Consider the following 15,585-nt stretch of genomic DNA (forward strand, 5'->3'; position numbering starts at 1 on the left):
GGATGTAATTGTAATTTCATTTTGAAATTAAATTTATCTATTTAAAAACAACGTAGCTTGCTAAATGAGTGTAAGTTGCTCAATCCTTATTTTCCAATTTACCGTTTATTCATACCAATTTCAAAATTTATCAGATATAATATCCGAAATTCTATTAAAACGTTTGCTGGTCTGAACTTTATTAGTCTACTGATTATGTTGATTAACCTTGAAATAAATCTCATTTTTACAAATTAGGTGGAGAAATGTGTATGGTTTAAAAACCTTAAAACTTACCGGGTTTTGGTGTGGTAGGAGGCAATGGTGTTGTGGTGGTGGTTGTGGTCGTAGTCCTCGCTGTTGTCGGCAGTTTAGTCGCTAAATTAAAATAAAGATTGCCATTATTTTGTACATACACAATTTTCAACAAAGTTGTATCATACATATAAGTGTTATAAATGGGAGGTTAAAATTAACTTTATAGCTGTTTTGTAGAGTTCAACACTTTCAGTTACATATGAACAAACAGCAAAGCCGTGTTTGGTGCTTAGAAAAAGACATACACGATGTAGTTGAAATTTCTGTTAGATTTTGAATAGACTGTTTATCAAAGTCGACATAACACCAACATTTTCTATCAATTAAAATGTTAATCAACGTGTAAATGAACACTTCTAAAAACTGTAGGAAGTAACGTATATAGTTCACAAAGACCAAAACTGACCATGTTTTCTCGTGGTATGAGGTCTTTTTGTGGCGGCTGTGGCTGTTGTCTGGGTATGTTGTCTTCTAGCATCTTAAACCAGAAAATATAGGTTACACCCCTTTTCTATACGGCATTTGTTTCAAAGATCAAGTGTTATAACTCTGGACGAAGAGTTTGATTCAGCGAACAATCAGACTTGGTTGCGATCTTACGATAGTTTGAATATGTGAATAAATGAACGTAGATGTATAAGAGTGTAAGCATGGTAAGATATGATATTTTTTTAACAGTAAGGTCATCATTCTGATCATAGGAGGTTACTTGTAGGATAGATTGAAGTAACGAAGAACATATAGCCATACACATCGTAGCACATTCGTCCTTCATTCCCTTAACAAAGTTATTCATACATATATAGAACTATAATCTATAAGCTGACTAATAAGTGTCAAACCATGCACCGTTGATATAAAAAATGTCAAATTTCAATTTTGGTCCTAATTTTTTTACACACGGTACTTTGACATGATGTCTCATAAAGGTGTTCATGAGTTTTGTGAAAATGTGTATATCACCTAGAAAGCTTTATAAACTTCATTTTTCCAACCTTCCTACACGTATATGTGCGGAATAAAAGATATTGCTCAATTCTGATGATGAGCTTCATCGGGCCATTGTGTACCCTTTGTATACATGTATATATAATTTACATGTTTTCACTAGTACCCTAGCAACAATCCTAATGATATTTAATGTTAGCTAGGTTTCTTCTATTTCACATCCAATTTCAATAGCTTGACAAACTTTTTTTGAGAATTTTCAACATATTTTATTGATTAAAAGAGTGTTTTATTGATAAAAATACTTAAATGAACGGAACCACTATATCTTTCTTTTTATAGTAATTACTGACTAACAAAAGAATTTTCTATATTTCGAGAATAATTGCATATAGCTTTGAGACAAAAAAACAACAGAAAGTTTAGTACTACAGGTTTGATAGGTGCCTGTAAGCATACTACAGTCAAACTTTCTCGAGAGACCACGTTTATAAAGAGACCACTTGCATTAATAGACCACCTTTTCAGTTCCTTTTTGTGTTGTAACAGAATAAATCCTGTTGTATTAAGAGACCATTTGTGTTGGGACCAATGTTTGCTCTTCAAATACACAGTCTCTAAATACAAGTTGTACTGTTTTTTTAATCATACGCTTAAGATATATCAAACCGTTGTACATGTGTTGTAAATGTTCAGTTTACATTGCTTTTAGGCGGTCAGCTAAACAGGCAGTACAGGAAGACACATAAATCAAGCTAGATGTTTCGTTACCTATCGTTCACCCTCGTATGACGGATATTAAACAAATTTTGTCAGAAGCTATCGTAACAGAACTTCATTTATTTTTACTTTAATAGAATTCCGCTTAAGCCGGTGATAGGAGGCGTGAACGGTGGTGCACATTTGACAGACTGAATCAAACGGAGTCTGCTATTATGTTGCTTGGTTGCGTTCTATGCTTTCAATGGATTTTTTCTACTTGTGAAAACAAGAACAAGGATCCTGTAGGTGCAACCACGCTCAGAGAATGCAGCAATTATAATTTAAAGCCATATTAAAGTTAATTTATGGATGTGCACACTATGCAAATGTGCACACAATACAAAGACAAAAAAATAACGAAAACAATATGTAGACAAAAAGGCAACATTAAGATGTAACAGATTTGGGCATTGCCAGATGAATCCCTTACATACATAATGGTGAAAGAAGGCATAAACTGCTTTAACCTTTATCTTGCTGGTGGCAAGTGAGACTGCCTTTTGCGACCAGTGCAGACTGATCCGTATATGGACTGTGTCAGAGATGTTGCCACAATACGGACTAAATGACAATTGGAATACGATAATGCATATTCACTTCAACATTTTAGTACAATATACAAAAGCATCTTTCATAGACCTAACTTTTAATATTATTAGAGGTTGGGAAAGTGAATGAAAGTAAAAGAAACACAATTTGAATATTAAGTAATTGTTTACTTTATGAAACTGAATAGCAGAAAAAACATTAAAAACGATATTTGTATTCAATTTGTCATTTCATCCAGGGAAAACCAGGGAGAGTCTGATATTTGTTATTCACTGCTTGTTTCATGGGTGTGGGTGCTAGGTTTTTCTGTTGATAAAAGATTAACAAAACATGATAAGCAATGGCTAGTGATTTATTAATATCTAAGGTCAGCGTGCACAGAAGTCTAGCTATAAAGACGATGATGTTCTTTGGTTCAAAATTAATGGTTTGAAATACAAGACCCAAAATAATAACATAGTATATTCAATGTCAGGCAATTCTTAAAGCCCATCGAGACTGACTTGCTTTATATTTATTTTCTGGACTGTTTTGGTCTTTCTCTAATTGCCGTGTCTGAAAATACATTGGGTAGGCCTACATACGTATATGATCCGTGGACATGTTTATTTGCGATACTAGCGTAGAACGGTATGGCAGATAGGGTAATGACGTAGAACGGTATGGCAGATAGGGTAATGACGTAGAACGGTATGGCAGATACGGTAATGACGTAGAACGGTATGGAAGACAGGGTAATGACCGGTAATAATATTTACAAGAAAATGTATGGAAGCATGGAAGCATAGAATGCAACCAAGCAAAATTAAAGAAGTTTGATTGTTACTGCTTATTAGTGCTAATGATATATGCAACACACCTCTGGTTCCTAAGAGGAGATAAAATTTACAGCCGCAACACGGCATTTAAATACTCTGCTACTGTAACCTTATACAAGACGATCTTTCATCCTTTACCACATTGACGAAGCAGTTTTATTTAATTGCTATACGGTCTAGTAGTAATGTAAATGGCATGCTTGATTTTGCCAACAGAAGAGCTTTTATGTACTAGTATTACAAAAAGAAAAAGAAGTTCGTTTAATAGTTCTGATTTACAAAATGAGTACCACGTACAATTTCATCAAATGTATAGTACCAAATATATGGTATTTTGTTTTCATAACCATTTACAGTTTATCCAATTGCTTTATTTAAAAAAATGTCGCATATAGAATCCGTCTTACGAGCAGTTAACAATGATATCGAGACGTTCGGGGGTAGTACCTAACTCTGTGTGTTTGCTTTGTTTGTTTTGTTTCGCTGTCAAATATGTTTAACATTGTCTTTGTATAATTGTGAACACATCATGTACATGATTTTGTTTTGAGGGAGTTGCATTCTAGGGATGTGGCCTTTGATCTTTGTTTCCGTTCTAATGCATAATATTGGATAAAATATCGATACAAGGAAATTCCTATTGGATCATTTCCTTAAAGGTAAATGATTAATTGTCAAATTATTTTCAAGGATCTTAGATTCTTGGAAATGATCAGGTATGAACATAATGTCCTGTGCTCCGATTTTCTGATCAATGGCTTAATATAACATTATTTCAAATTTATTTTGATGTTTGATTCTTGTAACAGTTTATCTGTAAAATAATAGGCAAATTCTTACATTCGTTTAAATTCTTAGATACTATAACATTTTCTGTGATTTAAGTTTCTATTTCTGTACATACTTGCGCAGATTCTGTTGACAACACGTTGATGGATGTGTGCAAGCTGGTCGAATGTACCAACCGTAAACACGTGCCTGTTATTAGAAGCAATAACCTGGAAAAAATATCGCAAACAGGATAATTGTATCGTCAGTGTAGAACAATAAAAGCGTTCCTTACAAGTTTGACGTCGTATGAGTGAAATAAAGCCATTACATAACTTTTTTATAAAACAATTGTAATAATGCTTTTATGTTATGTAAAAAAATATTGATATTTCAGTAGGAAAAGCTAGCATGTGATAAAACGATTTTTATTTGTGTCTGAATTTATTGAACTCGTTGAAAAACCAAGTTATAAATGCTCGGTAGAGCCTCGTAATTTTTCTATTTTAGCCGACTCGTTTAATAAATTCATTACGAAAAAAGCTCACGTAATATCCTCTATTTCTTGATAAGTTTATGAATGTTGATATTTTCTGTAGAAAATTCATTTATGTTCAAAGTGATTAGAAAAATTTTATAAGAAAGTTGTGTTTTGAATTTTGATTTTTAATCTCTGGATAGAGTAAGAATGCCATAAAGAAATTACTTTTTAAGTATCTTATTACCTCCAATTCATCATTGTTGACATGTCGCCCTATTCCTACTGCAAAGGTCTCGATGCCATGCCTGAAGTATTCAAATACAAAATAAATTAATAGAAATGTCGATGTTTCTTAAACATATTTTAGATGTTTGGATGTTCCATAAACATCTATGACGAAAGTACTGATATAGTATTCCTATTATCATAAGTAAAAGATAGACGTAGATCACCAAGCTCATGTCCATACGGTCAACCGACAGCACACCCAGTCAGATCCTGTCGCACTACTTTCACAAATACAATAGGGTAATTATAACAGTAGCTTGATCTGGGATGCAGTATTCGGCTCGAATGGATTTTGCCAGATCGGATCTCACGAGGCGCGCAAGCGCCGAGTTTGATCCGACCTTGCAAAATCCACAAGAATACAAATTCCCAGATCTAGCTACTGTTATAATGACCCTTTTATTATATTTACCATTTTGATTCTTGTTTTGTTCTTGAACGAAATCTTCAATGTTTATCGATATTAAATGGAACTTAATGAAGTTTTTATGTGCGCTATTTATAGAAATGTGCCGGGTCATGTATCCTAATGAAAATAGTCCGGCAGCATACAATACGGAAGGTACAATACGGAATTTAAAAGGTACAATATGGAATTTATGTCTGTCTGTTCATATTTAATTGTGAAATACAAGCCGACTTTTTACAGAATTTTATAGGTATATAATAAAAATAATTATAAGCTTGGTTTTTATATTGACTGAGTGTCAATAGTGGAACAAATTATAAAAATATTGCAGCTGTATTAAAATATCTTAGTCAGACAAATTAGTAACCATTCTGAAGTATGTACAACAGTGATTATTTATAAGGGACATATATATGCAACAAATATTAACAAAAAAAAAAAAAACATCAACTAAAAGTTAACAGTTTCACTGATCATAATTTATAGTCATATTATTCTTTCAACATAGTACACGGAATCGGTTATAAAACGTAAGATATTCAGGGTCCTGGTTAAAAATCATGATTACAACGTAATTTAGAAATAGTAGGAACCATTTCTAAATGTTTCATTATGAAATCAAGTCGGTCATTTAGATATAGAAGCATTTTAAGTTAATTAATTCTTCGCGGGTTTTAAGCAAACATAATGAAAGGCCTTCTCCTGCTACTGTCGGAGTGGAAATAAAAACACTTCATTTTACAGGTATAGATTTTTAATGGCAACATTTTTCAAAAAAGCACAGAACCACTATTAGTACTTTCGAAGTTCTTCACACAACTGTTGATTGGCATATATTTGTATGCTTAAAACCTTGTCTGTCTACCGACTAGATATTTTTTGTCATTTTAAATAATTTTTTTCTTATTTCCTTAGATATTATGGCCTATATTTATTGGCTTTTGAGAAGAAAATGCACATAATTATACAAAATTTGAATAGCCTCAGGAGTTTTCTCCTGTGAACAAAACATAATGTCTAAACACAGACTAGTTTGAAACCATATAGTCTGTTTTTTATGACATGCTTAAACATATCCTATGATTCTACCCCCGTTCTCAAAACGCATTACAAAGTTGAGATATTTCATAAGCAAATGAATTTCAAAGTTTATAGGCAGGAATTTAGGTTGCATTGACATATTACTGTTTAACAGACATCAACAATAAAAACAATTTAACAACTGGATTCGGTTGATCTGCTCCGCGTATAAGGTGAAAGTGAATATGTGTATGTTCTTATTAAAGTGTGCAAAAGGTAGCAGGATGTATGGTGCTAAATCCTCGTCAAAGAAAGCAGAATTACCTATGCTTCAAGCTAGAGCTATTCAAAGTTATGTCGTGTAATGTTTTAAAAACCTTTCAACGAACACTTGCATTTATATTTCTTTATAACTTCAAGTAAGTTCTTTAAAGACGTAATACTATTTGTCTGAAATGTTAAAATCATGTTTGTTAATAACAAGAACTTGACGGTCCCACTATTTAAAGATATCTACAAAACAATATATTTCTATAATCATATCGTTGAACAGTTTTTTGAAGCCTTTTGTTTGATTTGGATTAGGTCAACCCTCTGATATAATGTTTGAAATAATATTTTGCCAAACCTGTGTAAACTGTTCGCTGCCTGTTTTGTCAATGCTGGATTACTTGACTTTCCGTCTGTTAACACTATTGCCACTTTATTTCCATGGCTGTGGCTAAGCTCTTGTTTGGCAGCGGTAAGCCCTTTGTCCGTCATTGTTTCACCATTCCTATATATTGATATTAACCAACATTTTGAATAAGAAGTCTATCTTATTTGATATATCGTTCAATGACTTTTTTCATGAACTGTCTACAAAGTGTAGTTCACAAATCTAAGCGGTGGAAAAATAGGCTTATTTAGTAACGGCAGTGGATGCATAATGACAATCAAAAAGTCCGTGAAATTTTGTTTTATCGGTTTTTATTTCGGCATTCTGCGACAGTAAATTTATACTATAAGAGCACTGGTTTTCATGACAACAGGAGACTGTCGTCATCGTAATCGAACGGAAATTACCGATTGTCATCAAGATTCCACTACCCCAAACACTGTGAATTCTTTTATAGCTTCTTGTATTCGAAGCTCATCTCTAGCTACTATCGAAGGCATGTATTATTGTCTATTAAACCTTAAAATTTGATTAAAAGTGAAAAAAAGCGGAAACGTAAACGGTTGTCAAAGACTTGAATTATTTTCTTATTAAACGGGCTTTACACAATTAAATCCTACAACGATTTAATATTGTAGATCAGCATTATACACCATATCACATTTCGGAAATAACTATATGATGTACACATGTGTCGAAGGAAATCTTACCTCCATGGTACTTTAAGAACGTTTGTCATAATAGAATTCTTGTCATGGTATTGTCTGAGATGTATCTCGTGAAAGGCACCAGAAGCAAATGTGATAAGACAGACATGTGTCTTGGCACCATGTCCGAACGAGAATTCATTGACAACCATATTTACAAACTCCAGTTGTTTGTGAAAATTGATAGCTCCCTCACTACCAGAGGAGTCAAGGACGAAACAAACATTTGACACCATTTTGTTACAGACTGAAAAGCAGGACAAAATGTTGTTACAGGCTGAAAAACAGGACAAAATGTTGTTACAGACAGACTGAAAACAAATTTTTGACAAAATATTGTGAGAAGCTGAAAAAAGACAAAATGTTGTTACAAAGAGAAACGAAACCTCAGACAAAATGTTGTTACAAGCTAAACCCAAACATCGTTGTTTTAATATAAAAATAATAAAAAACGAAAAGAAAAATGTTACTAAAAGATGATTGAAAGTCTTGTCAGGATCCATACTGTTCGCTAACAGTTTCTCCGATTCCAATAGGCTTTAAAAGCGAACAGCATGGATCCTGACCAGACTGCGCGGATGCGCAGGCTGGTCTGGATCCATGCTGGTCGCAAACCCACTATGTTGGTTTTCTCATGGTACGGCTCAAATATCGAGTAGAACGTTGTTACGAGGTGAAATCATGTTGTAACAAAATAAAAACAATCATCTGACACAGTGTTTAACAAGCTGAAAACAAGCATTAGACAGAATATTATTACATTTAGGAAATAAGCATAGTATATTGTACCAAGCTGAAAACAAATTTCGGATAGAATGTTTTTACAAGTTGAAAACAGAATACAACTGCGGAAAGAATGTTGTCACAAGCTGAAAACAAAAATCGTTAAAACTTGTTACAACCTTGAAGACAGAATGATTCTATAAGGTGGAAACAAGCATCAGACAGGAACGGTTTTAGCTCTGTTTGTTTGTTTAGGGTTTTACGCCGTTTTTCAACAGTATTTCAGTCATGTAACGGCGGGCAGTTAACCTAACCAGTGTTCCTGAATTCTGTACCAGTACAAACATGTTCTCCGCAAGTAACTGCCAACTTCTCCACATGAATCAGAGATGGAGGATTAATGATTTCAGACACATTCCCCCCGCCCGAGGATCGAACTTGCGACCCCGCGATCCGTAGACCGACGCTCTACCTACTGAGCTAAGCGGGCGGGTAGCTGGAGTTACAGCCATGAAGACAGAATATCGTTACCAGCTGAAACTGTAAACAATATAGAAACTTAGCAGTGTAAGGGTTATAAATGTTAACATTTTCTATAAAATTAAGTGATTAGATAATATACATGTTTAAGCCGAACAACATGTACTCTGATGGCATCCTATCAAGGTTCAATTAATGATGTAATTTAAAATAGTTATGTTGTGCGGAGTATAGCCATTAGTTGTCTTTTTTACATTTTTTATCAATTTTGTCCAAATTGACTGGCTGTTGAAATTATGTGTACTTTTTCTGTTAAATATGTATTTGTTATGTAGATAATTTAAGTGTAAACGTGTTTTTACGTTTTTATTTTATATAAAAGCATTAAACTCGTTGAAATTTCAGCATACTCTCGTCGTCGATTGACACTGAGAACTAGCTTATGCTTTTAATGGTAGATATTTGGGAGTCAGTAACACAGTCAACCGCATACCGCCTGATATCCCGACTAGTGTTCAGTGCCTGGTCATTTCTAAGACTTGTTCCCAGCAATATCATCCAAGACTAAAAGCTAACGTGTTACATTTGATATCTCTCCGGCGCTCAGATTAAAATAAGTTGTTAATCAGTTCCAAGACGGTACCAGCATTGAATTATCAACATTTTTCACAAAACTTTACTTTCCTATTCCTCTGTCCTATCATATTGTATATATTCTTTCAACTGCACATTCAGATTACAGAGCAGGGTATATTAGTACTTTGTTGACATGGACATACTTCTTTTAGAACTCCCGATGACAGTTTGTGGTTCAAACTATTTACACTAACATAAAGCGTAATTGTGAAAATGACTAAATTATGTAAACATGCAGATAATTTACCTTTACATGCAGTGTCAGTGAGTTCGTTTTGAATGGTGTGGAGGGCATCAAACGAGCTGACTTGGAAGGTGTGGTTTGAATCACTGGCAATCATTTGTAGTTCTTTTGGATCTACTGCCTTCCCAATTCCAACGGCTATTGTTGTGACAAGAGGATTGTTCTACAAGGGCAAGTAACAAATACTTCTGCAGTAATTGCAATTTATGTCGTTTATTTATTAAGTGTTGAAAAACTTGATATGAGCTTGCACTCAAATATAGAATCATCAAATTATTCCATGATGATTTTCACTTTCTTACAAACAGTTGTTATTCCTGATCTCACTTTATGAAAGGGAAATGAAACAACAACAACAACAATTCTGTATGAGAGACAGGAAGAATATCGACAGTGAAAATACATTGTTCATTAAACTCTATGTAATCCCCCCATGTCAAATAAAAAGATAACGAAGGTTATTTTGAATAAGATATAACTTAAATAGATACAGTTTTGAACGAAAATATGTGTAATTAATATTGAATACAATTAAGGTAACTGTCTATTAAGTAGTGGAAGGAAAGAGTTAACAAACGTAGATACATTTAAGTTAGAAATTGCGTGCTGAAGTAACGCTGGATGTGATGATTGTCCGTCTGTCAACACAATGACAAGCTTTGTCACATTTCTCTCAGCGCCGTGATTCGGAGACAGTGTGTGATGTGATACAAAGTGGATTGCTGAAAAATGACTTGACAGATTAAGGGATTGCTGAATAAGTTTTAGGCTGAGCTTTAGCTAGCATGTCAATGGTGTTAACATCAAACAAGAGGTCATCATGACCCTAAGTTGCTTACCCGAAATTCACTGCTTGACATTGAATATATGTATGATAAACTGAATTTTAAATGGTATCAACTGTGTTAAGTATACAAAGTGGCCCATAAAAGGGGCTAAATCCACTGTCACCAGAACAGAAGGAACATGCCTCTATACATGTTATACCTTTCCCCTAGGTATTCTATAAGAAGCATGGTCATGAACGGGAAAATATACTAACCCGTTTCAATCGTACATTTCTCAACTTAAACGCGCAGTTCGGTGAATGGGTACCTAGTATATTGAACAAGCGATAATTTATCTTCCACCGTGCACCAGTCACATTGTCTCAATATTCCATATTGCTGAGATTATCAACATATTTTATGCATTCGCCAACATTACAGAAAAAAACTTGCCTGACCTTCCGGTCTAGAGGTCACGGCAGTGTGCACATGTTTGGCGAAATGTAAAGAAACAAAAACAGAATTAAAAAAAAAACAGAATTTTACACTAAAACTCGAAATGATGAATGAAATTCATCTTGTATATAATCTTTAATTTGAAATCGTACATTGGTCTGCATCTGTTCTGTTTATTTTATTCCTTTTGCACATTTATGCTGGATTTTCACACTTTAGCGAACACGTGTAGTAAAATGACGATTGACATACATTTTCACAACAGCCAATCAGAATGGTTTGGTAATCTTGAACGGAACTTCACCAGGGAAGTTCAAGCAAGTTTTTTGTGTCACGTTGAAATAACTATAAACTATGCGTTGTTTTTCTAAGATAAGATGTATTGAAGAAATGTTAGCGGTACACAATGGAAGATAAATTAGCACTTGTTTGATATTCATAGTACGCATTTACCGAACTGCGTGTTTTAGTTATGAAATGCGCGATTGAAACGGGTTAGTATATTTTCCCGTTCATGACCATGGTTCTTATGGAATACCTAAGGGTAGAGTATAACATGTACAGAGGCATGTTCTTTCTGGTCTGGCGCCAGTGGCTAAATCCCACATTTTGAACATATTTGGGAAAAGAAAAGACCATACAATGATGCTACCGACCAAGTTTCGTGAAGATCCATCAAGCAGTTCATGAAAAGAAGTCGTTAAAATATTAATGATAAAAGGGGTCAGACAAATTTGGGAGAGGACCTTATAATGATGCTACAGCGCAAGTTTGATGAAGATCAATTCAGCGGTTCATGAAAAGAATTCGTTTAAAGGTCTTTCTATTTTATAGTGGCCCCTACAATAGGCCAAGCAACCTTTGTTGAATTAAATATGGAGAAGACTTTATAGTGATGATAAGGTCCAAGTTTGATGCTGATCCATAAAGTTGTTCATGAAAAGAAGTTGTTTATTTTTTTTTCTAGTTTTAGCTCTAGCGGCTGCTAAAAGAGGGCACGTGAAATATTATTTGAACAATTCTTTAAAAGAACTGTGCAAAATGCTACAAACCAAATTTGGAGTAATTCTGACCATTAGTTTTTGAGAAGAAGATGTTTAAGTAACACTGTTGACACAGGGCGACGGAAGACGAAAGAAGGACGTCGGACCATCCACCTATACTAATAGCTCACACCAAACAAAGTTCAAGTGAGCTGAAAATTAGTTCCACGTTCTCCATACAATAAATCAGGATTTGGCTATTGTACGAATATAAACTTAATTAGTCTTTCAATACAGACAAAAAGTTGATAAAGGTTATTTCGCTTTAAAAGCTATTTAAAATATGTAATCTTTAAAGAAGGTAGTTATGAATCTTTTACAGTCTTGAAATACCTTTACAGACTATTTTTTTTAAGTTATCCAGTACTGACTACAGAAATATTTATTAACCATGTCTTTAAGTCGTAAACTGACCACAAGATAAACTTGTTTATTGAATATATGGCAAATCTTCCATTACATTTGTGAGCCGAAATCAGCGCCGTGATGCGGAGACAGTGTTTGATGAGATACATGATTGATTGCTGAAAAATGACTTGACAGTTTTGGGGATCGCTGAGTAAGTTGTCAACTGACAATGACTGTTTGACCTTGAAAAAATGTATGACACACTGGATCATAAATAGTATCAAATGTATTAAGCATAAAGAAGTAGCCTCTAAAAGAGGTCAAATTCCACAATTTGAACAATTTTGGGAAAGGGCCATACAATGATGCTACAGACCAAGTTGCGTGAAGATCCATCAAGCAGTTCATGAGAAGTCGTCAAAAGATGTTTTCATTCTTAGCTCTAGCAGTCCCTAAAATGGGTTAGGCAAATTTTGGAGAGGACCTTATTATGATGTTTTACAGACCAAAATTGATGAAGATCTGTGAAGCCTTTCATGAGAGGAAGTCGTTTAAATGTTTTCCTTTTTAGCTCCAGCGGCGCATGAAAGGTGTCGAGCCACCCATTTTGGATCAATTTTAGAAAAGATTAATATTATAATGCTACAAACAATTTTGACGAAGATGCATAATCGGTTCATCAGAAGAAGTCGTTAAATTGTATATCTATTTTAGATCTAGCGGCTATTAAAGGGACTAGGAAGAATTCGTTTAAAGGTTTTTCTATTTCTAGCTGTAGTGGTCCTTAAAATGGGCCAATCCCCTTTGTTGAATAAAATCGGGATAAGACCTTACACTTATGCTACAATTCACGTTTGATGAAGATCCATGAACTGGTTCATGAGAAGAAACCGTTTAAAGCTTGTTCTAGTTTTAGCTCTAGCTGCCTCTCAAAGAGGCCAAGCAAAACTTTTTGAATAAATGTTAGGGAGAAGTGTGCCAAAATGCTACGGACCAAATGTGGTGTAATTTTGACAAGTAGTTTTGGAGAAGAAGATGTTTAACTAAAAATGTTGGCACAAGACCACGGAAGACAAACAAAGGACGCCGGACCAAAAACCTATACTAATAGCTCACTCCGAACAAAGTTCAGGTGAGTTGAAAGGTAGTCCAAGCTCTCAACAAAATATACACATGCACGAATATAAACTAAAGTGGTCTTTCTTTACGAACAAAAATGTGATAAAGGTTCAAAGTTTTTTAAAAGATGTTAACTTTTAAGAAGATATTTATGTATGTTCAGTTCAAAATCCCTTCAGAATGTAGAATTTGATTTAACCACGTCTTTTCAAAACATCAAGAAAAATTCATGAATCTTTTTGTAGATTTCGTTGTCTTAAATTTACAATACGACTGACATTTCCGTATGCTAGATCCAGGAGTTATCCCATGTTATGTGGTAAATGACGTTACATGATCCCAGGTTTAGAAACAACCAGAAATACCTTCAATCTGATTAAAATCATCTCCTCAGTTACACTATTTCCTATACAAGAAGATCGAGATTTTAATTATATTGAAATACCTTTAGAATATTCTATTAAGTTATCCAATACTAACTACAGAAATATTTATTTATTCTTTAAATCGTAAACTGACCACAAGATGATATAGAAAAAGTGGAAACTTCACAGGTCGCTCAACACGACAAATACGAAAATGTTGCAGGCTCGGTTTGATTGAGCCTGTTCATGGACGGTAGTGGAAATGCATGCTACCGTCCACGCCCTCTAGCCCCGGGTTGAGCAGAACTCAACATTTACACATGCTAAAAGTACAAAAAGCAATTTAGAGACATCCGCAGATGTATTTAAACAGCGGTGAACATGGAAACTTCAATGATACACGGGTTGTGGCGTGTAATTCCATGAAAAGCGGCGTTTGGTCCCCAGATGAAGTAATAGGTTTGCCCCAGACGAGAAAACAATGGGCAGAACTAAACAAACTGGAATTTAGAAAGGGAATCTGATGTTATGAAATTGTTATAATATTAAACATATGGCAACTCATCCATTACATTTTTAGCAGAAATATAGGTATAATTTTACTTACCGCTGTGTGTGTTTGTTTCGCCATTCGGATATGCTGCATTTGCTATATGTGACAGTAGCTTTGCCTTATTGTAATACTGGTTCAGAAAGAACTCATTGTGAGCTTTTGTAGAGAACGTGACCAACGAGACACGGGTATTATTCTCACCAATTTCAAATTGCTTCGTTATGTTTGAAACAAACTGGAGTTGTTTGTTGAAATTTGCATGACCTTCACTTCCTGAACCATCAAGAACAAAAGTGATGTCGACTGGTTTGAAAGGGCACGCTGAAATGTGGAAAAATAGAAAAGAGCCTGCCTTTTGTCAGAAATGTATATGTCTTAAAGTCAAATTCTTTAGCATAGAAGGGATTTCAAAGCTGTGGCAGGGGTTGTAGCAACTTGGAAGAGTGAGAGTGGAGCTGGGGAAGGGGGGAAGTGGGCGAGGGGGAGGGGGCAGTTGTTGGGCAGCTTAACCCAGACATATGTTTCCTGAAACTTTGTGGACAACCAAAAGAAAAAGCTCTCCCCCTCATTGACAATAAACATCACATCTAAGCCTTATGAGTACATCAATTTGGCTATTTTCCCTTTATCTGTCTGTTATTTCATAGAAAAATCAGTTTGTTTGGTCAAGACATAAGACGTGAAGACGTGACGGACCAAAGCACATGCTGCACCCCTAACCCCACCCCCCTTCACCCCTTTCAAACTCTCATAATTGGGGGAATCCTGCCATCCTCAACGCTCCTACGCATATGGCATATGATATTTTTATTTATTATTTGAAGAATAAAAATATACCTGATGCAAATCGTAAGATATTGCCGCTAAAAATTTAATGACAATACTTTTTATGCTTGTACGAAACAGCTGAAACTTACACAAATATAGCTTAGCTAGCATATAACACTTTATGAAATCTTTTTACTAAAAGTATCATGCCAAATAGATTTTTTATTGTATATACCATACGAAAGCTCATGAAGCTTCATAACTTGCGTTGATCAAATGCTTTTTCTACCATGCCTATCAATAGCGCAAAAAATGTTTTAACATACCGTCAGTCTGCTTAGTACGTTTAGAAAATATATAAGCCGACATATTTTCAAA

The 15,585-nt window shown here is 34.6% G+C and overlaps 1 protein-coding gene across 1 annotated transcript in view; it reads right to left on the minus strand.

Moving 5' to 3' along the window:
- LOC123558667 (collagen alpha-3(VI) chain-like) overlaps window positions 1–15,585 on the minus strand; it is a 33,948-nt gene that overhangs the window by 15,614 nt on the left and 2,749 nt on the right. The window contains exons 2-10 of the mRNA XM_045350544.2: window positions 14,494–14,760; window positions 10,374–10,510; window positions 9,792–9,951; window positions 7,709–7,952; window positions 6,969–7,115; window positions 4,868–4,928; window positions 4,279–4,372; window positions 704–775; window positions 277–357 (exon numbers count right to left, since the gene is read on the minus strand). Of these exons, the coding sequence (XP_045206479.2) occupies window positions 277–357; window positions 704–775; window positions 4,279–4,372; window positions 4,868–4,928; window positions 6,969–7,115; window positions 7,709–7,952; window positions 9,792–9,951; window positions 10,374–10,510; window positions 14,494–14,760 (1,263 nt within the window). The remainder of the gene's footprint in view (window positions 1–276; window positions 358–703; window positions 776–4,278; window positions 4,373–4,867; window positions 4,929–6,968; window positions 7,116–7,708; window positions 7,953–9,791; window positions 9,952–10,373; window positions 10,511–14,493; window positions 14,761–15,585) is intronic.

Source organism: Mercenaria mercenaria, chromosome 5, assembly GCF_021730395.1.
Source record: "Mercenaria mercenaria strain notata chromosome 5, MADL_Memer_1, whole genome shotgun sequence".
NCBI lineage: Eukaryota > Metazoa > Mollusca > Bivalvia > Venerida > Veneridae > Mercenaria > Mercenaria mercenaria.